A 23223-nucleotide genomic window follows, 5' to 3' on the forward strand; every position below is an offset into this window, starting at 1 on the left:
TCGCCTTCGCTTTCGTCTACGTAGTCATCTTCTTAGCCATTGTCCAAGGTTGATGCAGGTAAGGTATGTGTAAATATACATACATGTGATACTTTAAACAAAAACAACTAACTCGTTCAATTGTGCTTGAGCTCGCTATTATCGTTGCGTGTTTCGCTCACATCAAAGTGAATTCTCAAACTTTAATCAAAATAAAATAAACTCTAAATCATCAAAAAAAGTGAGGTGTTGAAATAACGAAGCAATGAATTGAATGCCCGGGCTTTCATTTTCATCAATTAGAATCCAAAAACTGAACCTCGAATTTTGATTTTCACCAACTTGAGCCAACAAGTCACCTCAATAGATTCAACTTTTGAAGTTATCTCTCGCATTAATATTATTACATTGTTTGGAAATGAATGGAAAGATGAGAATTATGTTGAGTTGGAGTGAGGTTGGAAACGATGAAGGACAATCTCCCCTTATATCCTATAATAGAATTATGATTATTATTAATATTATTTCTAACAACTCTTACTAATAAGTTTGGAATTCCTCAATCATGTTCCGGAATACACTCCTAATTAGTGGGCAAGGGGAGTATATTGTGGACCATATTGATTGGTTCGACGTGTCAAACCCCTGGTGTCACTCTAGAGTAGAGTTCGCCAACTTATTGAGAAAAACGCAATCAAAAAGGTCATGGCGCCTCATTTGAATTTTATTCAATCAATGCCGTTACAAATATTACTTAATTACCTACGTGTATAATCTATTCTATCTATTATCTAGATCATCATCATCATCGTCATCATCATCTAGAGTACCAACATTACATGTCATCAGATATTGCACCTGATGCTCGTGGAGTTGATGACAATAGCAACAATACTGATGCACTCGACTCTCTTAGCCTTTGTAACAAACATAAGAAGTTCTTCTATTTAACATGCTTCCAATGCCGGGGAATACGTCTTTGTAGAGATTGCGTTCCCAATCACGTCAATCATCCCATTGGAATCTACAACAATAGGCAACATTTACAACTACTGCGTGAGGCTGCGACTGCTGCTGCGAGTGCGGCTCAGAACAACAACAACAACAACAACAACAATGGAAGCATGCTCAGCAGCAGTAGCAGCAGAGTGGTTGGCAACAGCACGATCAGCAGTAGCAGTGGCAGCAGCATCAGACCAATTGATGCATCACAGGATGGAGAGATGACTACATCGACCACATCAATTTCATCATCTTCGTCATCATCGTCATCATCATCATTGTCATTGTCATCCTCGATATCTATTACACCCGATCCTTCAGTCTTGTCATCAGTGTCATCTCAATTGGTGCCCATCTTGCCCATCCCAAGCAATCTTCAATCTTATGTCAAGACAAACGCTCATGAAGCAGCACTAAGTGGAACAGGCGAGACATTCATATTGGACATCAAGTCACACGACTTTCATAGACCAGACAAGGATCGAGTATCAGTCATCTTTGACTTCAAGAAACAATCAATCACATATGTCACTGGAGCAAATCCAAACGAAGAGATCAAGTTCTCCGTCATCTTTTACATTGAATGGTAGGGTCCTTGTACCATGCATGCATCGTTCATCACCATGCCAATCGCTCACTCATTCATTCACTAATCCAATCACTCAATCATCAACAAATAGTTCCAAATCGGACGATGGTGGACACATTATCACCATTCACTTCTTTGACAATCCACAACGTGTTGCCAAAGTGACGACCAAGTCATTGAACAGTTTGGAGATATATTTGAATCGTTTGTGGCATTCTGGAATGTTGATCGATATCTCCAAACCAATATATTGGCACAAAGATCGGTCAAGGTTCACCAATGCTCTCCCTCCCGACCTCTTGGATGATCTACTCAATGGCACCAATGAGCATCTTATCGAACTATTGGAGTTTATGTCAATGGATCTGAAGGAAATCATTGACAAACCTGCCTTATTGTCTATCACTAGGCGGGAGTATCTCAGGAGGGCCATCACTCATGACAGGCCAACTCAACCACGAATGTACTACCTACTCTACATCATGAGATTAATGTATGTTTCATTCGTTCAATCAATCAATCAACATTATCACTCAATCACTCACTCAATCAATCAATCAATAATTCAGGTTATTCGATGCAGTCGAGTATATTAAGGAGGATCTGATGGAGTTGCTCACACATCAGAACTATCAGAGTTGTAAACAACTGTTCCACGCCATATATGCAGAGTTTATCGAGATCAAGGGCGATACTCTGTGGAGTGCAGAGGATTTGTTTGCAAATGGCATTGTCTTCTTTGACTCACCAATAGTGGACATCATTGGCAGACATTACACCATGACACCAGAGCACAAGACACGTCTCATCTTGATGGAGTTTGGCAATTCACATTCGACATTATCAAATGACAAGACATTGGCAGTATTCAAAGAGATCAAACACAAACAAGTCTTTCTCGAGACCTTTGCCACCCTATTCTGGCCATTGATCATTGTGAGTTCATTCATTCATTCATTCAAACATCATTGTGGAATACTTGGACTAACCTTTTTGATTCTTGATACTTTATTAGAGTGACTACCATCAGCGTCAAGAGGACTTCTTGTCATACTTCTTCGTATCACCTCGTGACTTCTTTGGCGCATTGATAGCATGTGATGGTATGTATGAATGGATTGTTCATCACTAACTCACTCACTCACTCACCCATCCGATCATCCCAATCAATCAATCAATCAATGCAGTCAATTCTTTGACTGACAATGACCTTGGGTTTAGGTTCAATCTGGCAATGTATTACATTGAGAGAGAGAAGCCTGATTTGGCTAATGTCAAGCTTGGTCACATTATGTTTGAGTTGCTCAGTAGGAATCATGTTCGTTTCTATGATCTTTTGAAGCAGATGAAACATCAAGAGGAACAAATAGCCACCATTATGAAGAGTATAGACATGTTTATCGAAAACTCTGACACTCATACACTTCTTGATCACCTGGAAGTCATACTCAGACTCCTCAAGAATGCAAGATTATCATGGCTATGCTCGCCCAAAGTGATGGATTCGATCACACACACTTGGAGCAAGAAGTACATGATCTACTCTGTCCGTGACAACGCAGTGTACGACAGACTGCAAGCAGCCATGATGGAACTTCTCAGATTGCCAGACTATGGCCATCTTTACATCCGCATCCCAACTCTATTCACTCGCAAGATCGTCACAATGGTGCCTACAATGATTGACATTACAGAGATATCAAGGGAGGAGCATGCATTCAGAAGCGAGAGCGGTCCGATCATCAATGAGGATCTCAACGAGAGGACACGTGTACAATATTATCAGTTGTGTTCGGAGGCCGTGCAACAGGTCGCATCAAAGTTCAGCGAGTCATCGATGTCGTCATTGATTAGCGAGGTCATTGATCTGGTCAGACAGATTGGGGAGCTGGCGAGAGACCACATCCCCATTTCATTGCCACACCTCCTATTGCTCAATCGCTTCCTGACCCACATCAACAACCACAGGTTGATCAAGGACATTGGACTCAAAGCACCACTTCACCGACTCATCGTCAATTCAAGATCATGGCGCAAGGATGTCTTGGAGTACGTCAACTTGACAAATGAGGTATGTACACTCACTCAATCATTCAATCATTCCAATCACTCACTCACTCAAACTCCCTCACTTACTCAATCATAGTTTCAACACAATCTCAAGACAATGTACCAAAGGATGGCATCGAGTTGGAATCCAGATCACTCGAAGGAGTTTGATGTGATATCTGATGTGCTGGCGAGTACGTTTGGACAAACAGTGATCAGATCAAGCACGCTCAATGAGACACACTACAAACATCTTTGGAGATTGAGCAAGTTGATGCAGTTGGTCGAGTGGCTTAACACACGCTTCGACTTCACCATCAAGGCCGGCACGAACAATCTGAACAATCCTTCTTCGGCCTGCACCATGCTGTGCCGGGCAATCACCTCTGCAAAGGGTGCCCACGGACACACATTGATCAGCGAGGAACTGGTCGACTTTCTCAGCAACCTACTTGGTTCAGACAACAACAGACTGTTCCGTATCGTGCTCGATCACTATATCAGTGTCAGCAAATCAGTCAGTATCGACAACATTGCCATACTATGCAGGGATTACCTAAAGGCATTGATCGACGACGATGACTCCTCACTCAATCTCAAGCTCAATGTCATCAAGAATCTTGCCATGACCAAGGACATCAACTTCAACAAGGAGTATCGTACATTGTAAGTACTCTAATTGTTTGAATGATTGATTGATCGAGTGACTAATCGTACAACAAACAGGTTCTCAATCATATATCCCAACGAGCAATATGATGGAACACGCAACAGACTTGAACAATTGATCAATGAGGCATCGTTGAATGGAGTCCAAGATAATATCAATTATCTGTTCACATACTGCGACAGCAATCAACATTACATCATCGTGGATAACTTTGACAATGACAAGCGCAACATCCAGGCCAAGGTATCCAACCTCAAATCAGACTTGACCATTGGCGAAGCCAAACAACTCGTGGGCGAGGTCACATCACTCATTGGCGGTCTGAACCATCATCAGCTGCAGCTGTTCCAGCACATTGATCGCGAGCTCATTGACTTTTACGCCTCATTCGATGACTTTATCAAGACCAATCAGATCATCACTGCCAACTTGATCAGCGATCAGTTCAACTTCAATCTGATGAACAACACCATCCACTCATATGAGATGCTCAAGCCACTGATCATACGCTGCAAGGCCGCCAAGAAGGGCGGCTTCAAGGACAACCAGACCGAGCACTTTGTCTCATTGAGCGACCTGTGCCGCGTTTTTGCTTCGACCAACAACAACAAGAACAGTCGCGATAACATCGAGACCACGATCAACAAGCTGGTGTGGACCGTCACAAACATCTCGCAGATCAAGAGTCTGTACTCAGCCGCGAGCGGCATGCATGACACCGAGTCAGTGCTCTCGACGGCCAAGGAGATATTCAACGGCTCGAAATTCCAGTCGAGCAGCCCCAAGAACGAGAATGGCCTCCTGGGCTGGTGCGTCGTCATCGATTCATCCAAGATAACGCTGCCCCAGTTCAAGGTGATGGACGTTGTGCAGGGCCTAAGGATCTCGACTTCGGACACCCAATTCCAGTCCAACGAGCTGATCGACATGGTGGACCGTTTTGGCATTGCCGTCGAGCACTTTGTCACGATTCACGAGCTTCACTGTCAGCTGGACCGCGCATTCCACCCCCAGTTCTCGCAGGGCTTCATAGAGATACCCTTCAACGGCCTGTTGGACACCCTTGAGGACTTCTCTGCACATCTCAGGAAAATGTTGGAACATTGGACGAGCATGATGAACTCACTGCCGGCACGCCTCTTCTATCTGAGGCCTCACGGTATCTCCTCCCTGCTCTCGGGATTCACCAGCATGGCTGAGTCCCCAACCACGCCAACTTCCAGGGACTTTGTCTCATTGTTGTCGCCATACATCAAGTTTTGCCATCAATCATTGCGCGACACATCATCAGTCGACAAGACATTGTTATCGATCCACAATGACATGATCAAGGACAAGACACTCACAACAAGCCTCAAGTTCAACATCCACATGCAACATGTGCTCAGTCGTCTGGCCACCACTGATGTGTTCTACGAGGAGCTGGACTTTGATCGCGGTCCCATGTTTGTGGAGCTCCCATCGCACCAGAACCTCTTCAACACGTTGATGTACTTGAACAACTCACAGCTGCCACATCCCTCGCAGATATTCTATGCCAATAAGTTCAGCGATGAGCATGACTGCATGTTCAAGCTGGCCGAGCAGATGGCCGGCCACACATTGTTCCTTGTGGGCATCCCCAGCGACAGGAACGTTCTACTCAAATGGCTGTCTCATCACTTTAGCAAGGGCACCCAATCGTCGTTGGCGCGTATCTACATCATCGCCACCGAGCCCTCCAATACCAACAGTACATTTGGCTTCTTGCCTCAGTACAAGGGCATGATCGACACTGAGTGGAAGAATTTCAAGGAGCTCCTGGCCACGACCAAGCTCAACACGGGTGTCGAGAAGCTCACTGTTGTGTGCGGACGAACTGGCACGGGCAAGTCCTTCATGATCCAGCAAGAATTGCCCAAGTTGATCAGAGTGAATATTCGACCCAACTACGATGTCAAGCCTCTCATCGACATGCTCAAGGGTCTCATGGCATCCAAGGACAGAGCCAAGGAGCAGCCCGTGGGCATCCACCTCGACATATCACCATATTGCAACTTTGCCATGTTCGAGTTGTTCCTCTATCATTTAGTCCACGGCTTTGTGATTGGCAACAGACTGGGCGAGATGATCAGCACCTCTGGATCACTGTCGCTGCACATCTACATTGAGATTGGTGACCCACCTCTCGACTCAAATCACACCTCCTACGAGCATTACCTCAGCGACAACATCCCGCTCACAACAAACATTGCCACGCGAAAGGATCACACCACGATGCGCTGGAAAGACGACGATGCGGACTACGAGGTCTTCATGTTTGCCCGCACCAACAACAAACTTCAGAAGCCATCAATCAAGATGGGCGATGACGTGACGTTCAATGAGTACATCAATCATGCGAGAGAGTTGGTCAAGGCCACGTTCAACTATTCGCCACACTTCATCAACGACCCCCAGTGCCTTCAACATCGCAGGAGCTTCCTCGTGCTGATGCAGCAACGCGTGCGATTCTTGATGAGGTACTACGACTACTACGCCGAGATGGGTTTGGCGGGCCGATCGATGCAGCGCAAGATGCTGATGCCCTACGAGCTGTACCAGTACTTCCTGTACGAGGCCATGCTGCTGGCCGACCAGAACCTGCTGTCCAGCGCCGTCGCCTTTAACAACAGCACTCCCAACGCTGTGGCCGCCAACATGGAGACACTGTGGCACGCGCCACCAATGTTCATCGCCCGCACAGAGCACGAGAACAACACATCCATCGAGTTCCTAGACTTCCACGCACTCTATCGCCACAAGCAGATCATCAACCAGATCACCTATGACGAGGCGATCAACTCAGAGTCCACTAGCAAGTTCCGAGCATTCATTGCCAATTTGTTTGGAGTGGGGAGGAGCGAGCTGATCATCAATCTGTGCCATCAGTTCAACTACGTCCTCACGCCCGAGTCTGGCCTCATCCTGATGACCCTGTACAACAAGATGCTATGCCAGCGATCAATCATTCTCACGGGAGACACGGGTGTGGGCAAGACCTACACACTGCTCTTCTTCTCGATGCTCATCAATGCCAAGGTGGACTCGATGCCCGACATCATCTCGCGAGTGCGCGGCCTGATCAGCGACATCTTCAAAACACTGCCCAAGTTTGAGCTGCGTGGCAGCAGCAGCAGCCAAGACAGCAGACGTGAGCTCCCCAAGGACCCCTCCGTGCACCAGATCATCGACGCCATGTCCCAGATGTGCGACTACGAAGGCCAGTCCGAGGAGGACCGTGACAAGATGTTCCTGCAGGTTGAGAAAGCCATCCGTCTGTTGCTGCTGCGCTCATTGATCTACGCGCCACCCAACAGCTTCTTGCAGGTGCTCTCCACTAGCAAGCGAAGAGAGATCAAGAGCAAAGAGCGCTGTGTTGAGGCCATCAAAGAGATCTGCACGGCCTCCTTCAAGAACATTTTCCATCGCATTGTGATGCATCAGAAGTTCACATCGCTTACGTTCAAGAGTCGCGTGCTTGAGTTGGTCAAGGAGTCAAGCGAGCTGTTTGCGCGCGATCCCAACCTCAAGATGGTGGTGTTCGTCGATGAGTTCAACACCAGTCCCCCTGACACCCTGTCCTTGATCAATGAGATCCTGACCAATGGCACAATCGATGGCAGTCAGCTAACGCTGCCCAGCAACATATTCTGGGTGGCCGCCATGAACCCACGCAACATGGGTAACAACAACACCAACAATATCGACTACACTGGTCAGCAACAGGGCGCACCCGCATTTGTGGTGGAGAACGCCCCGCCATCGACACTTAACCTGCTTCTCAATGTTGGCGAGTTCACCGAGAAGAATGAGAAGACATTCGTGCAAGTGTTGTTCCAGCTCAACGAGCACATGTGCACACCGTACCATTCGGGTGACCTGTCGGACTTCATCCTGATTGGCCAGAAGGGACTGCGTCGCGTCGGTCAGACACGCACACACGTCTCCATCAGAGACATCACTCGTGCCATTGACTTTTATCAGTTCTTCCGCACGCCGGTCGGCCAATCCATACTTCAATGCGCGCGACCAAACAAGCTCAAGGACGGAGATCTGCTGATTCATTGGATGTCCATCGTGGCGGCGATCGGCCTCACGTACCATCTCCGTGTGCTGCCCTCCAACGTCAATGCCAACAAGTTCCTGCAGGTGTTCAACAAGTACTACACAGACAAGGCGCCACCTATTGTTGCGGAGGCTTTCCCATCATTTGAAATGATGTTTGCCAATATCATCGATGGACTGTGCGATCAGCGCTATACCAAGCTGCCACCAGGCGTTGCACTCACTCAATCTCTCAAACGTAACATCTTTTGCATCACTGTGGCCATCAACTGCTCGGTGCCCCTGTGCATCGTTGGCCCACCAGGCTGTTCCAAGACGCTCAGCTTCAGCATTGTCATTGACAACCTCAACGAGACCAAGCATACCAACAGCGCGTCACCTTGGTCGCTGATGAAGAACGCCGATCCCTTCAGATACCAATGCACGCCACACACGACCGATGTCGAGATCGCATCAGTGTTTGAGCGTGCACTTGGTCGTCAGCGCTCATACGACTCATCGCAGGGCAGCAGCAGATGTGTTGTGTTCATCGATGAGGCTGGCCTGGTCAATGAGGATGAGTCGCCCATGAAGGTGATGCACGACTACCTTGATCGCCTCTCTCAAAAGATGGACAACGCCACTCCCGACATCTCGACAATCATCCTCTCGAACAAGATACTCGACGCAGCCAAAACCAACCGTATGCTGATGCTTGTTCACCCTGAGGGCATCTCGGACCAAGATGAGATGTCACTGGTCAAGGGCTGCTACTTCAACAACGCCGAGCTGGGCGACGCCCAGCATCGTCTGTCTGTCGCCCTGTGCAGCGCATTCAAGGCCGTCCCCAAGTTTGATCTGATCAACAAGGACCAGCATCTCTTCCACCAGCGTGACTTTGTGTTCTTCCTGCGCCATCTAGCGCGCGGCGTCAAGCAGAACTACAACATGCTTAGCCCCCAAGTGTTGCTCAACTCCCTAGAGCGCAACTTTGGAGGAATCGACCCCGATCAGCAACAGCTCTTGGTAAAGGCGTTCTTTGAAGAACTGGCCAAAGTTGACGACGCATTCAAGACCGTCCCGGCCATGCACGCCGCCACCAACACCATCGAGCGACTCAAGGACTCATTGTGCGAGGTCATGAGTCCTGATCAACATCCAAGCACCTATCCATTCAGATACGTGATGTTGATCGACCCGACTGAGAATGAGACATCCTTGGCCATCTTGAACGAGCTCGACATCAAGCACTCTGTGATCAGAGTTGGCACATTCCCCGACGACACGGCCAACAACGCACTGGTTCAGGCAGTGTCGCGCATCAAGCGTGCGATGAAGGAGGGCCAGACCATCGTCCTGGTCAACTCTACGCTGATCGACTCATGCTTCTACGAGGTGTTCAATCGTCACTTCACCCTGCTGACTGCCGCCGATGGCACCGTCCAATTCATGGCCAACGTATCATTTGGCACCAACTCAATCTATTGCACGGTGCATCCCAACTTCAAGCTCATTGTACATCTACCCGAGTCCAAGCTGCAGCACACCCAAGCGCCATGGCTCAATCGTTTCGAGAAGTACTACATATCAATCGAACAGATGCGTCTCCATTACATCCAGCACAACAACCTGATGGACCAAAACGAGCACTTGACCAAGCTGTTGAAGTCGGCCGATCACTTTGTCTCCAGCTTCAAGCCGACCATGTTTGCCGGCTACTCGGCCACCGAGACCATCTCATCACTGGTGTACTCCTCGATCAAGGGGTACAATCTACAAGGCAGACACGACAAGCATGAGCTTGGCTTTGATCTGATCAGCAGCAGCTCGACCACAGCCGGACGCGAGAAAGACAATGACATATTCCAACAGCTCAACTTCAAGCTACTCCAGCTTGCGCGTCCCGAGTGTGTGTTCACGCGTAGCACACTGCCCACATCATACATCAACGAGTACATTCTGAAGCAGGAGCACTTCAACGTGGTGCGATTCCTCGACTCGTTGCTCACTCGGAAGCTCTGGCATGGCAATGACACCTCCTTGTCGAACAGATGGTCCATCATCACTCGCACATCACTCACACTTGGTATGATCACAGCCGACAAGCTCACAGACTTGCTTCCATCGTTCCAGGATCAGTATCATCCCGGCATGCCCGATATCCACAACAAGATGAGTGTCATACAGCTCAATGGCGTCAAGTCCACGGAGCAGTGCCAGAAGTTGTTGGAGCAATTCATCAATTCGACCCAGCTTGTGCTGGTCGTTGTGGCCGACATGTCATCGGTGAGCCAGCATCAGATCACGTACATTCATCAATGGTTCAGAGAGCATGGCTCACAAGATGACAATGCTGACAGAATGTTTGTGAATATCTGTCACTACCCACCCGAGTACTCATTGAGCAGCAACTCTATGATCAAGGCCAACTTTGTCAATGGAATGGACCACATCTACATTGATTCTTTCGGCGTGAGGGTCGACGGCAAGCTCATGGAGTCGTCAAACATCTCACTCGACTCGGACATCCGCAATTGGATCGCCAATGCCTTTGGCCTCGAGGTTCAGCTCGATCCCATCGAGCTCGAGAACACATTCTCCAAGATGTTCTTTGGCGCCATGCATCAGACTGCCATCCACTCGGTCAACCTCAATCAGATGTCGCAACACATGGTTCAAAAGTCACAAGACAGCCAATCAGTCAAGCAATTCTACTCCAACTCCAAGGACCGCGCGCGTCTCACTGTCGAGCTGTTTGAGAAGCACAGGGCTTGGAGGCGCGAGGCCATCCTCAAGTTCACCAACCAATTGGACGTCAACTCATTGATCACAGACATAATCGAGAACACATCCAGGCTCATCCAGACGGGCATGTCGATCACATCCTTCATCGACTCAATCAAGAACTCGTTGGAGTCTCACATGTACGCCATTGTCTCGCGCATATTTGACCTCATTGCCAATCTCAAGTCGTTTGGCAACGTCTCGATGATCCCCGCCGACATTGGCGACCCCCGCGACGCCCTGATCACGCTGTACATCCGATCCATCGAGGCGCCTGAGCCCTCTGCCTACGTGGAGGATCGATACGAACAAAGGATACTCAGCATTCCCGCGAGCAGATTCGACTCGACGCTGCCTATCTACGCGCACATCTCAAAGGACATATCGACACTCTTTGATCGAACACTGGCGCAACAGGCCAGTCAGCGAACCTTGGCAGATATCTTTGCGCACTTTGTCAAGCTCGTCCACGATCATCCCATCAACGCTGTCATCTCGCACATCAACAACACGCCCTCGCTCTTTGATCTATACGTGAGCGACTTCATCGTGTTGACGATGAGCTTCCCCAAGCAGATGGTGGACCTGATCAAAATGATTGTGGGCAAGACCCTGCCTGGCAACGTCAACAACATCTTGGCATATAGCGTGTGTAACCACTTCCAGGCCGACACATTCCACTTCCTCAACTGCTTCGCGTTGCCCCACGTCAAGCTTGGCAGCGACAACAACCAGGATGTCATTCGTCTGCTCGAGTCCAGTCTCTCACCCACCATGGGAGTGGTCGTCAACAACATCATCGACGAGTCAATGGCTGTGCTCTACACTCATATCCGCTCGATAGACATTTCCAGCAGCGACATCATTGAGCTCACGACCAACTGGTGTGTGGCCGTGCGTGAGGTGCTCAATCGAACAAGCATCGACACAATGCTGGCCAGACAAGTGGGCAGCGTGCGCGACAAGACCACCTACGTGTTTGTCATGTTCAAGGTGGCCGTGGACTTTATCGCCAATCGCACGCCTAACCATGTCGACATCACAGACCACTCGCTCAAACAGTCGTTGACAACAATGTACTCGCACTTCAAACAGGCTGAGCTCACATGCGAACGCTTTGTCCAGACATTCACCGACAGCTATGGCAGGAAACTCACCGGCCTCAAGCTTGGCACATTCCTCGATATTGTTGAGCCCTTTGTCGCGCTGTCCCCGCACAACCAGGACCACTTCCTCAAGCTCTGCAACCATGATGTGCCCCACCCATTTGGCAAGACCATCCCACTTGGTTGGTCGTCGACAATGTTAAAGAACTTCATGCCTAGTATGGAGTCGTTCAAACCATTCATCAACGCCATCTTGGACCAGCATCAGTTCAAGGGCAGCACAATGACCAACCCTTACATCCTGTGCCTGATGGAGGAGGGCAAGATATCACAAAAGATCCTCGACTTTATGCAGCTCAAGGTGGACGTATTCACCAACAACTTCAAGCCCAACATCCCGCTGGTCGATTCGCTCTACTTTGTGTTGCTGGAGGACTGTCGAGTCAATTACAAGCTGCTCTCCACAGACGATCTCTCCAATGTCTGGCGCGAGGAAGTGACAAAGAAGGACAACTACTCGCGTATCAACCTGTTTGCGATAAGCACCTACATCATTGATCGACTGGCGCAGAGTCTCAACGACGACCCGCTCGAAGGCAACATCAAATGGCTGCATGGCGACAGCCACTTTTGCAGAATCCTCAAGACCCTGCTCGACATCCAGTCGCAGGCCATCCGCTCGCCGCACGCCATGATCACCAAGACGTTCAATCGCATCCATCTCTTCAATAGGATCAAGACTGAGTTCAAGCTGTTTGAGCTGCTCAACTGCATGCCTCTGCTCGAGCTCATTGGAATCAAGGACTGCCACGTGTCCGTCGTCTCCAACCCCGTCGAGTCGACATACTTTGACTTTGTGGTCGATCGCCACAACAAGGACAACAAGGACGCGCTGCTCTTTTCTCAACTGGACGCAGCCGTTCGAAAGCAGTCGGACTCGATGGTGGCGTCGCTGCTTCAGCTCTGTGCCGACTCCAACTCGTCTCGCACGCGTGGTTTCCTTCGCATGTCAATGTTCCTCATCACATTCCAGCTCTATATGGAGGGCAAGCAGATGGACTTTGTCCGTAAGCTCGTTAAAGTTGGCAGCACATTCAACGAGATCACGGAGAACAACGACTTCCATCCCTACTTTGAAAAGATCATAGACAAACGCCTCAATCCCTCTGTCCAATACCTCGACAGCATTTTGATTCAGGCCAAGGAAGGCAAGGACGGCGTCAAGTCGCCCGACACGCTCATCAACGCCCAGCTCCTTGTCAACTTTGTCGCGGCGTCCATTGGCAGTTCGAATAACAACTACCTCTACCACCTCACCCGCGACACCCACAACTTAGTAGCGGGCAAGCTGTTCCCCGCCACGGAGACACTCTTCCGTGATTGTGGCATCAAGTATCGATTGCAGGGTGAAGACACCAACACGTATTGTATGAATGGCAACACATTGTTCAAGTACATGATTGGAGCATCCATCTGGGGCGCATTCGCCTGGACAGTCAGTCTCTTGGATGGGCCAAACAACAAGGACTTCAAGCATCTCACCAACCAGGACACTCACTTTGCCAACTACCTCCAAGATCACACGGTCGTTGGCCTGACCGACTACGTCGGCGTGCGTTCATTCACACAAGTGTTTGAGATCAGGAACAATGAACAGGTGGCCGAGAAGCACATTGACACGGGACACTTCCTCTCGGAGCTCGTCTACAACATCTGGGACACGGCCTACACCAAGCCCAACCCGACGATGCGCTCAGTATTCGCCTCGGACGTCGAAGTCTCACAGTATGAGGATCACCTTACATTCATGATCGAGCGACTGCTCAAGTACTATCCAGGCATCAAACAGAAGAGGATACGCGACATCATCACACACTCGGATGAGATGGGCACGATCACCTCGATCCGAGCAGAGTGTGCGCGATCATTCAGCACGCCCTTCTACACATACGAGTTGATCCACGAGCAGCTGACCAAAAGCAACAACAAGCTGCTCCTCTTCTTCACGACCAACATCACAAAGTTGTGTATCTCGCGCTACTTCAACACCCTGGTGCGCTTCATGCAGGCCGTGTTCAAGCACTTCACGCGTCGCCTGCCCAAGCATTTCATCAATCTCCCGTTCCTCGAATGCGTCGACTACCTGGCCAACAATCGTCACGTAGACCAGGGCACAATAGATCAGCTCAAACAGATATGGGAGAGGCTCAAGTCATCGTGGGATGTTATACTGCGCCACCTGAACATCATGGAGGGTGGCTGTCAACAGTTGCCAGACTATGAGCGTGTTCAACAGTCCATCACAGACGACATGCCCCTGGATCAATCTGCTGCACTCACACGACATTGGCGATGGTATGATCATCAATCGTATCAACAACTGGATGACCAACTACCAGGACAAGGCCATGCATCACCTCGAGCAGCTCAATGTCGACCCGGCGCTATCCAAGATCATCCAGCCGTCGATGGACGAGATGAACACGGACATTGGTGACATTGCATTTGAAGAGGACGACAACTTCTACCTCATTGGCTCCAACTACACCTTTGAGGACTTCCAGCGGTTCATCACGCTACAGGTGTCCAAGTACCAGACGTTCTCTCGCAGTAAGTTCGCGCCCGACCTTGACCTGATCGAGATGAACCTCGCATGTCAGTTCCTTTCGGGCAAGATCCACGGCGTGCGCCAGATGACCAAGTTCATGGTGGACCTGCCCCTGCTCGACGATGACACAGAGTCTAGTGGCGTCGACAGCATCTCCAAGTTAAACGATCAGCCTCTGGTCTCGCAATCAATCAAAGACCTCACTAGGATCAGCAGCCGACTGTCGGACGGATACAAACAGGCCTTCACTGTGCAGTTGACTCGCGACTTTGAGCGAGAGTGCAGCAGACTCAGACAAGAGGAGTTGGAGTACATCAGTCGCATCTTTACCTCACTCATTGGACGTATGATCAAGAGCAATACTATTGCCCTTCAGCTACTCAACAGCTCAATAATCGAATCATGTGCCATGTTTGGTATCGACACGTCAGACATCCCAACATTGATGGCCAACCATCTCAACCATGCCACACTCGCCAACATCAGAGGTGTCGCTCAGATCATCGTGGACACCTATCTCAAGTTTGGTTACCTTTACTCGGACATCATTGACGAACCACCTGGCGCGCCCAACATTGAGGTGACCAATCACTTTGAGACATTGAAGCAATCATTGATCAGAGAGGCCACAGAGAGCAAGGACAGCACGGCGAACTGGATTGAGTATGTGCAGGCCATCATTCAATTGCTCTCATCACTTGAGAGCAAGGTCGCACTAAGGGTCGCACAGTTTGACACACCATTGCTCCAGCACATCCAACTGCATCTGAAGGGCATCCCAGCCAGTCTTGCGCTTGCCAACGCGACATCACTGGGCTTGATCATCTCGTTTGCCACACTGGACACATTCTCCAATGATGGATACCTGCCAATATCCTACTTCCCATTGTTCATGCGCACGATGCACGAGATACTCTCCCAGCTCACGATCATCAGTGAGCAAGGCAACCGTGATGCACCACCATACCAAGAGCTGTATATCTACACCCCACCCAACCAGACACCGAGCAAGGTTGAGGCAGCGGAGCCCGACATTGTAGAGGATGCCATCTTTGACCCATCAATGCTCGCGCCTATTGAACAGCCGAGGTCCCATCTATTGGACGACGCCCCAGACCCCTCCCATGTCCCAGACATTGATCAATCGTCGTCTCAGCTCATCAGGATCCGACCAGTGGCCTACAGTCCCATTCATTGTTTGCTCGAATGGTTGCGACACGTGCCTGAGATTAGGCATCTGTCCATCGATGCCGCTCAGCATCTCGGTCCACTCTCACGCACATTTGCCCAATTCTGGGGTCTCTGCTTTAGGGAGGCGAACCAGGAGTTGGTCGTCAGCACCCTCTACAATGAGTTGATGAACTTCTCAAAGGCGGTGAAGAGTGGACACAATGCATTCATCCGACATTTTTTCAAGAGTATTGGACATTTGTTCACGGAATTTGGCGAACTCTTCGATATGTATGCCGTGTGCAAGTGCACATGTGGCACATCTCCCAAACGCAAGAAGAAGAGTTCATTCTTTGTCATTTCCAAACATGACAACAAACCTGCCACTGCTACCTTGCCAGATCGATCCAAAAAGAGGTATGTATAAGATCAATCAATCAATCAATCAAACAATACTCTAACATGTAATCCTTATCACTTAGACCAATATGTAATTGTCCTGACATTAACATTGACGTGAAGGAGCAACCACCCTATCTCTTCATCTTCCCTGGTGAAGAGAGAGGGGTCGTCTCTTCAATCGAGCTTGGAATCGATAAATACACTCTGCACTCAGTACTCGTATGTATCAATCGCAACACATACTTATCAATCAATCACTTACTCACTGGTATTCCAAACACAAACAGTTCGAAGATCATGACACAAACAATGAATTGGAGAGATACAATATAATCATTCGGGATACGGATGGATCGTTTAACATTTCCTCTTCCGAAGAAATGTCCAAGCCCCAGAATCATCCCATCCTCTTGATATACTCATTGGATCAACGCGTTTCATTATCGTCGGTCACCACCAAGTCCACGTCCACTAGTGCGACACAGGACCCTCCCTCATCCTCCAGCTATACAGTACTCAGCGATCCATCATCAGATGATATCTCAACGACCCTAGGGTCATCATCCCTGCAATTGCCAATTGGAGACACTCAATCATCAGCAACAGCATTATCATCATTTTCATCGAAACCGGACAAATGGACAAATGATGATTTTTTGGATTGGGTCCTTTCACCAACATTGGTATTCAAAGATGCTGAGCTACTACATGACGTACTATTTGAGAATGATGTCAACACATTCAAGATTGCCTATGCTCTCACGGCGCTTGGTGGAACATTGGAGAAACTATTGCTCAAAAATGGTATTAGTCAGGATACAATAATCGAGTTCAACAGACGTCTAGACGATCAGTATAAACGCGATTCTAAAATACCTGATCAACAAACGATCGTCAAGGATGATTTAGACCTTCGCAATAAGTTCATACAGATTGGATTCCATACCAAATCAATCGATGGACTATTGGCATCAATGCGCGAAATGGAGATACCCAGAGTCAGTACTCTAAAGGGTTGTCTATCGGACCCCAAACACGATGATGAAGTGAAACTATCCTCAACATACAAACAATTTATCAAATACTCTCTAGAAGACAATCATAATAATAATAATAATAATAATAACAACAATAATAAATCAAATAATTAACGAATAACTCTGAGTATTATTTTTATTTAGTGATCCAAACTAGTATTAATTAATTATTGATTGGTCAGGTCCTTTAAGACCACAAAACAGGTGTTTTGCAATCTTGAAACGATCGAACTTTCATTTTTCGTCATTCTCATTCATTCGCAATTTGATCATGTAATAATAATAGATGAAGGATACAGATAATTCAACGACATACTTGTCAATATCAAATGATGATGGTATTGATCAATCAACAACAACAACTGCAAATTCAATAGTTGTAGTTGATCAACATCATTTCCAAAATGAAAGTCAATCCACACAATCAGTCATTCAAACACTGCTCACACATAGTAGTAACAGTAGTAGAAGTGATCACAGCCATGCCGATGACGACGTTGATGATGACGATGATATGACCAATCACAATAACCGAGACAACAATGAAAAGAAGCCCAACAACACAGACTCAACAAACGTCATAAAAGATGATGGCGCACTGGCAAAGCTGTCAACAACATCAACAAAGTCAGATAAATGGAAGAAGTTGACAGTATTGTTTCTCATTATCAACATTGGATTCCCATTGTACCTTGCTTACAACACACCGACATCAATGGTGAAGTTACTCGACACTCTCTATGACATGGATGCCGAACAATTCTCAAGACTCTACTCAGTCTATGCCCTGCCAAATCTAATAATGGTGTTCCTTGGAGGAATACTTGTCGACCTGTTTGGCGCAAACAAGTAAGTCTTCCATCCTGGAATCATTCCAGCCCCCCCACCCCACACTTGATCTAACACACACACACACACAATCAAACAATCTAGGTGTAGCATAATATTTCAATCAATCTTATTCTCATCTGCCATATTGGCAGCTTTAAGTTCACTCAACACCAGCTATTCTATGCTTCTATTCTCAAGAGTGTTGCTTGGTATTGGAGGCGAGACATTGTTGGTGTGTGTCAGTACATTCATTGCCCAATGGTTCTCAAGCAATGAGATGCCATTTGTAATGGGCATAGAGTCAACATGGGTACAATTCGCCAGTCTATGTATGTCATCTTCATCATCATCACCCTGGACAATAACTAACAATATCAATCAAGTGGCATTTGGAGCATTGCCATCACTTAGAGAGGCAACTAGTATACCCTTCACTCTTTGGTTCGTGGCCTTTGTTGCCCTCACTGCCTTAGTATTGAATATTGTCTTTGTTGTATTCCAATCAAAGTTGAGATATAATAGTATGTTTGGTTATTTGTTGGAACTATTCCAGCCTCACCACTAACTCAATCAATCAATCAATCAATTAATCAAACATAGATGACGAACAAAATAATTATAACAACTTGGAGAGCAAGGTTGAAGAGTTGGGAATTGATGATGACACTCTGCCAGAGACTGATCCAGATGCTTTTAATATCCAACAAATGGAAGTTATACAATTGAAAGATGATGATGTGGATGAGAATGCACCTATCGACGTGTCATCAATGTCATCATTACAAAGAGTCAAACACGAGTTGTGGAAAGCAGTGTCATTGATCAAGGACATACCTCAAAAGATGTGGATACATGCTGTAATCTGTTTCTTTGGATATAGTGCATTCTATGGATTGGATATCATTGCTACGGACATGATCATCGAGAAGTATGGATACACCGATGCCAGAGCTGCCATGGTGATGGCATCGGAAACACTGTGCACCGGACTGATGGGTCCATTATTTGGATACGCCATCAAACGAACAGAGATGCGAGCCACCATCGTCGGCATTGGTATCATCATCATGGGTGTTGGAATCATCATTCTGACCTTGACCACATCCACTCCATTCCCATGGTATGTATAATTGATTGGATGATTGAATGAATGATGATGGACCATGAACTGACCAAACTACTTTAGGGTTATAATGAGTGGATTTGGATATGGAATGATGAACAATGGACTGATGTCATCTGTGCCTTTGATAGTTGAAGAACGTATTATTGGCACGTCATATGGACTGGTTGGCACATCGTATAATGTTGGCATTGTATTGTTTCCATTGATATTGGGAGTCTGTAGAAAGACCTTTGGTAACTACAACTTTGCCATGTGGATCCTTGTACTTAGCTCCATCTTGGCCCTTGTATTCCTACTCTGGTTAAAGATGCTTGATCTGAAACAAACTGACAACTCCAAGCGATTGGATAAGAAGAGAGAATAAATCTCATCCAGTGCATGTCTCAGTCTCCATCCTTCCTTCCTTCCTCTCCACTCTCCACTCTCCATCCTTCCTTCCTTCCTTCCTTCTTCAACATCTCTCTCTCTAGTTTGTACATTGGAGCAGCAGTCTCACTACTGATTTATTGTCAGAGGGTGATGCCCACTGCACCATTGAGTTGGATTGTCAAAGGGGGCGGTAGCAAGCATTTACTTTGAGCACTTGCATGGGTCACACTTGCAGGAGGTACACTTGCAGTCTGAGGTGGCCTTTGGTTGTGTGTCAGCCTGACCGCACTTGCAGTCTACGCACTTACATGAGTCTCCACATTTGCATTCGTGAGCCTATAACATTGTTGTGTGTTAATAAATATCAATCTTATAAATGAATGAATGAATGAATACACATACCATTATTAATATATTTATATCTTATTGTATTAGAAGTTAAATATCTGTAGATAGATAATAATTGTTATTTATATCTCTGTGTTTGATTTGTTTTAGGAATTGGTAATGAGGAGATAGCTAAAGAACTTGAACTTGAAGATGAGAGGTGTGTGTGAGTGAAGCAGTGCTTCCAACTAGTCTTGTTTATGAACTTACACACACAAACAAGAATAATTTAATTAAAATTATGGTCAAGTTTAATTTGGTCTCCTAATTGGGCAATACTGTGCGTATCAGATCGATGACACAAACCCCCACATTCCCTTTCGTAGTCATGAACTTCAAACCCCTGTTTTGGATCTCAACCTTGAGGACCAACGTGCATTTAACAACTTGAGCTCAAACAAGTTAGTTACCTAATTAAGAACAGATAATAACTGTTATATAGATATATATATATACAACAAACATATTATTATAATAATAACTAAACAAAACAAAGACAAGATAAGATAATAATGTCAACTGTTGGAAAGACAATCACTTGTAAGGCTGCTGTGTGTTGGGAGCCAAAGAAGGACTTGGTCATTGAGACTATTGAGGTCGACCCTCCAAAGGCTGGAGAGGTTAGAGTTAGAATATTGTCATCGGGTGTCTGCCACACTGATGCCTACACTATGGGTGGATTCGATAGTGAAGGAGTGTTCCCATGCATTCTCGGTCACGAGGGTGGTGGCATCGTCGAGTCGATTGGTGAGGGCGTCACCACTGTTGCCCCAGGCGACCACGTCATCCCTCTATACATCCCCGAGTGCAAGAAGTGCAAGTTCTGCACCAACAGCAAGACCAACCTGTGCTCGGTCATCAGAGACACCCAGGGCAAGGGTCTCATGCTGGACGGCACCTCTCGTTTCAGATGCAACGGCAAGCCAATCTACCACTACATGGGCTGCAGCACCTTCAGTGAGTACACCGTCGTCGCTGAGATCTCCCTTGCCAAGATCAGAAAAGACGCTCCCTTGAACAAGGTCTGTCTCCTTGGATGTGGTATTACAACTGTATGTATTGACGGGTCATTGGCTGGATAACTCGCTTGCTCACTAACATTGACATGTGTATCACAACAACAGGGATATGGAGCTGTTTTGAACACTGCCAAAGTTGAGGAGGGATCTGTTGTTGCTGTCTTTGGACTGGGTGCTGTTGGACTAGGTGTAAGTTCTTGAATGTAGTGTCCTGGCTTGATACTAATCATTCATTCAATCATTCGTAACAATCAAATATAGGCTATCCTCGGTGCTGTTGAGGCCAAGGCAAAGAGAATCATTGCCATCGATATCAATCCAGAGAAGTTCAAACATGGTACATATCACATGAAGTTGATGGAAGTGTGATGTGGAGTGTGGAGAGTGGCGTCAGTGAGAAGGAGAGAGATAGAGAGGATAGACATAGACTGGTCAACACAACATAACTGACACCTCTGTAACACATTAGCAACTGAGTTTGGTGCCACTGAATGTGTCAACCCAAAGGACTTTGGCGAGAGACCAATTCAACAGGTGTTGGTCGAGAAGACTGATGGTGGTGTCGACTACTCATTCGAGTGCGTTGGTAATGTCAACCTCATGAATGCCGCACTTGAGTGCTGCCACAAGGGATGGGGTGTCAGCACCATCATCGGTGTTGCCCCTGCCGGAGCAACCATCACCACCAGACCCTTCCAACTTGTAACTGGACGTGTCTGGAAGGGCTCCGCCTTTGGTGGTGTCAAGGGAAGATCCCAACTTCCAGGATATGTTGATAAGGTATGTTGTTGTCATTGTGGTAGTATGTTCATGCACTGACCCAATCAATCATTAGTACATGGAGGGTAAGCTCAAGGTTGACGAGTTCATCACCTTCAACTACCCAATCGAAGAGATCAATGAGGCCTTCCATGTCATGCATGAGGGCAAGAGTCTTCGTTCAATTGTCAACTTCTCAGCACAGTAATGCGTTGCCACATGTGGCCGTTCATCACGCGAATCAGCTTGGTACTTATAAAGCAGGAGGAGTTTATTTGAATGAATGAATGGAATGGAATGTATGAATGAATGATAGTGTTAGTCTGGCTCGACATGAGGCACAACTTGGGCTATCAAGGATCGAACACTGGAGGATGATCGGTTCATGACCAGAGGAACAACAATGTTGCCGTTACTATTGTAGATGGATGCGAGAGGCATCCGGGAGGAGGATACAGCCTGCTTGACGAACGTCCGCAGATAATCCACTTGTTGGCGCATCAATCCATTCTCCCTGGTCAGCAGCTCAATCCTTGATTCCGCCGAATCGTTTGATGTCTGCAACGTGCTAGCCTTCAACTCTAGCGTGCCAATGTACTCCTTCTGGCGTTGACGGAACAATTGGGCCGCCTCCCTATTCTTGATCAATCTCTTTTGTTTAACATTGGGCATTGATTGGACATGTTGGTCTTGATCATGGTCATCGTCAAGGTCATCGTCGTGGTCATGGTCATGGTCAATGTGTGGAGATGATGATGAAGTGTGAGGCGAAGAAGACCCGTGTGAGGAGAAGTAGGTCTCCGAGTCATCATCGGTCATATGTTGATCAGTGTCGTCATCTTCACTGTCATCATAGTGGTCACTTGGCGGAGAATGATGATGGACTATCTTCTTTCTCCCTCGATTGGTAGAGATTGGAGTATTATCTTTCTTTGCTCTCGTTGATAATTGTATTTGTATACCCAACTCTGATAGTTTATCCTTTTGTTTTATATACTTCCTAGTAGGTATCCTACTAGTTGTTGTTGAAGTAGTAGTATGTATAACATTAATATTGTTATTATTATTATTATTATTATTCTTTGCAGACTTTGATCGTTTACTCATTATTGTTTCATTGGGGCATCATATGATAAGCAACAATTGAAATTGAATTGACGAACCTGGTCATATGATGACGACCTAGGTCGTCTATATATAATATTATTAATAAACTAATGTAACTTTTTCTCTGCCATGTCATCATCGTAATTGATATAATTGTTGAGTTG

At 47.0% G+C, this 23223-nt stretch overlaps 6 protein-coding genes across 6 annotated transcripts; 4 read left to right on the forward strand and 2 right to left on the reverse strand.

Annotated features, from left to right (window-relative positions):
* Positions 1-818: 818 nt before the first annotated feature.
* On the forward strand, positions 819-14741 carry SAMD00019534_015260 (hypothetical protein; the record flags this gene model as incomplete). Its single annotated transcript, XM_012902117.1, has 7 exons — positions 819-1567; positions 1662-2063; positions 2140-2506; positions 2586-2673; positions 2758-3641; positions 3717-4285; positions 4346-14741. 7 exons carry the CDS (start codon positions 819-821, stop codon positions 14739-14741), a joined length of 13455 nt encoding a protein of 4484 aa, XP_012757571.1.
* SAMD00019534_015270 (hypothetical protein) lies at positions 14602-17575 on the forward strand (the record flags this gene model as incomplete). The annotated part of the gene is made up of 3 exons (XM_012902118.1): positions 14602-16439; positions 16505-16643; positions 16712-17575. 3 exons carry the CDS (start codon positions 14602-14604, stop codon positions 17573-17575), a joined length of 2841 nt encoding a protein of 946 aa, XP_012757572.1.
* Positions 17576-17933: 358 nt separating this feature from the next.
* Positions 17934-19776, forward strand: SAMD00019534_015280 (hypothetical protein; the record flags this gene model as incomplete). The annotated part of the gene is made up of 5 exons (XM_012902119.1): positions 17934-18310; positions 18395-18621; positions 18676-18813; positions 18893-19418; positions 19479-19776. Coding segments are annotated over 5 exons (1566 nt in total), but the record flags the coding sequence as incomplete, so codon positions are not given.
* Positions 19777-19930: 154 nt separating this feature from the next.
* Positions 19931-20083, reverse strand: SAMD00019534_015290 (hypothetical protein; the record flags this gene model as incomplete). Its single annotated transcript, XM_012902120.1, has 1 exon — positions 19931-20083. A coding segment is annotated over one exon (153 nt), but the record flags the coding sequence as incomplete, so codon positions are not given.
* Positions 20084-20686: 603 nt separating this feature from the next.
* Positions 20687-22160, forward strand: SAMD00019534_015300 (hypothetical protein; the record flags this gene model as incomplete). The annotated part of the gene is made up of 5 exons (XM_012902121.1): positions 20687-21226; positions 21299-21382; positions 21455-21530; positions 21663-21973; positions 22029-22160. The coding sequence occupies 5 exons, from the start codon at positions 20687-20689 to the stop codon at positions 22158-22160; spliced, it is 1143 nt and encodes a 380-aa protein (XP_012757575.1).
* A 110-nt stretch (positions 22161-22270) lies between these two features.
* On the reverse strand, positions 22271-22771 carry SAMD00019534_015310 (hypothetical protein; the record flags this gene model as incomplete). Its single annotated transcript, XM_012902122.1, has 1 exon — positions 22271-22771. One exon carries the CDS (start codon positions 22769-22771, stop codon positions 22271-22273), a length of 501 nt encoding a protein of 166 aa, XP_012757576.1.
* Positions 22772-23223: the final 452 nt, after the last annotated feature.

The sequence above is a fragment of the Acytostelium subglobosum genome (genome assembly GCF_000787575.1).
Source record: "Acytostelium subglobosum LB1 DNA, scaffold: scaffold3, whole genome shotgun sequence".
Lineage (NCBI taxonomy): Eukaryota > Evosea > Eumycetozoa > Acytosteliales > Acytosteliaceae > Acytostelium > Acytostelium subglobosum.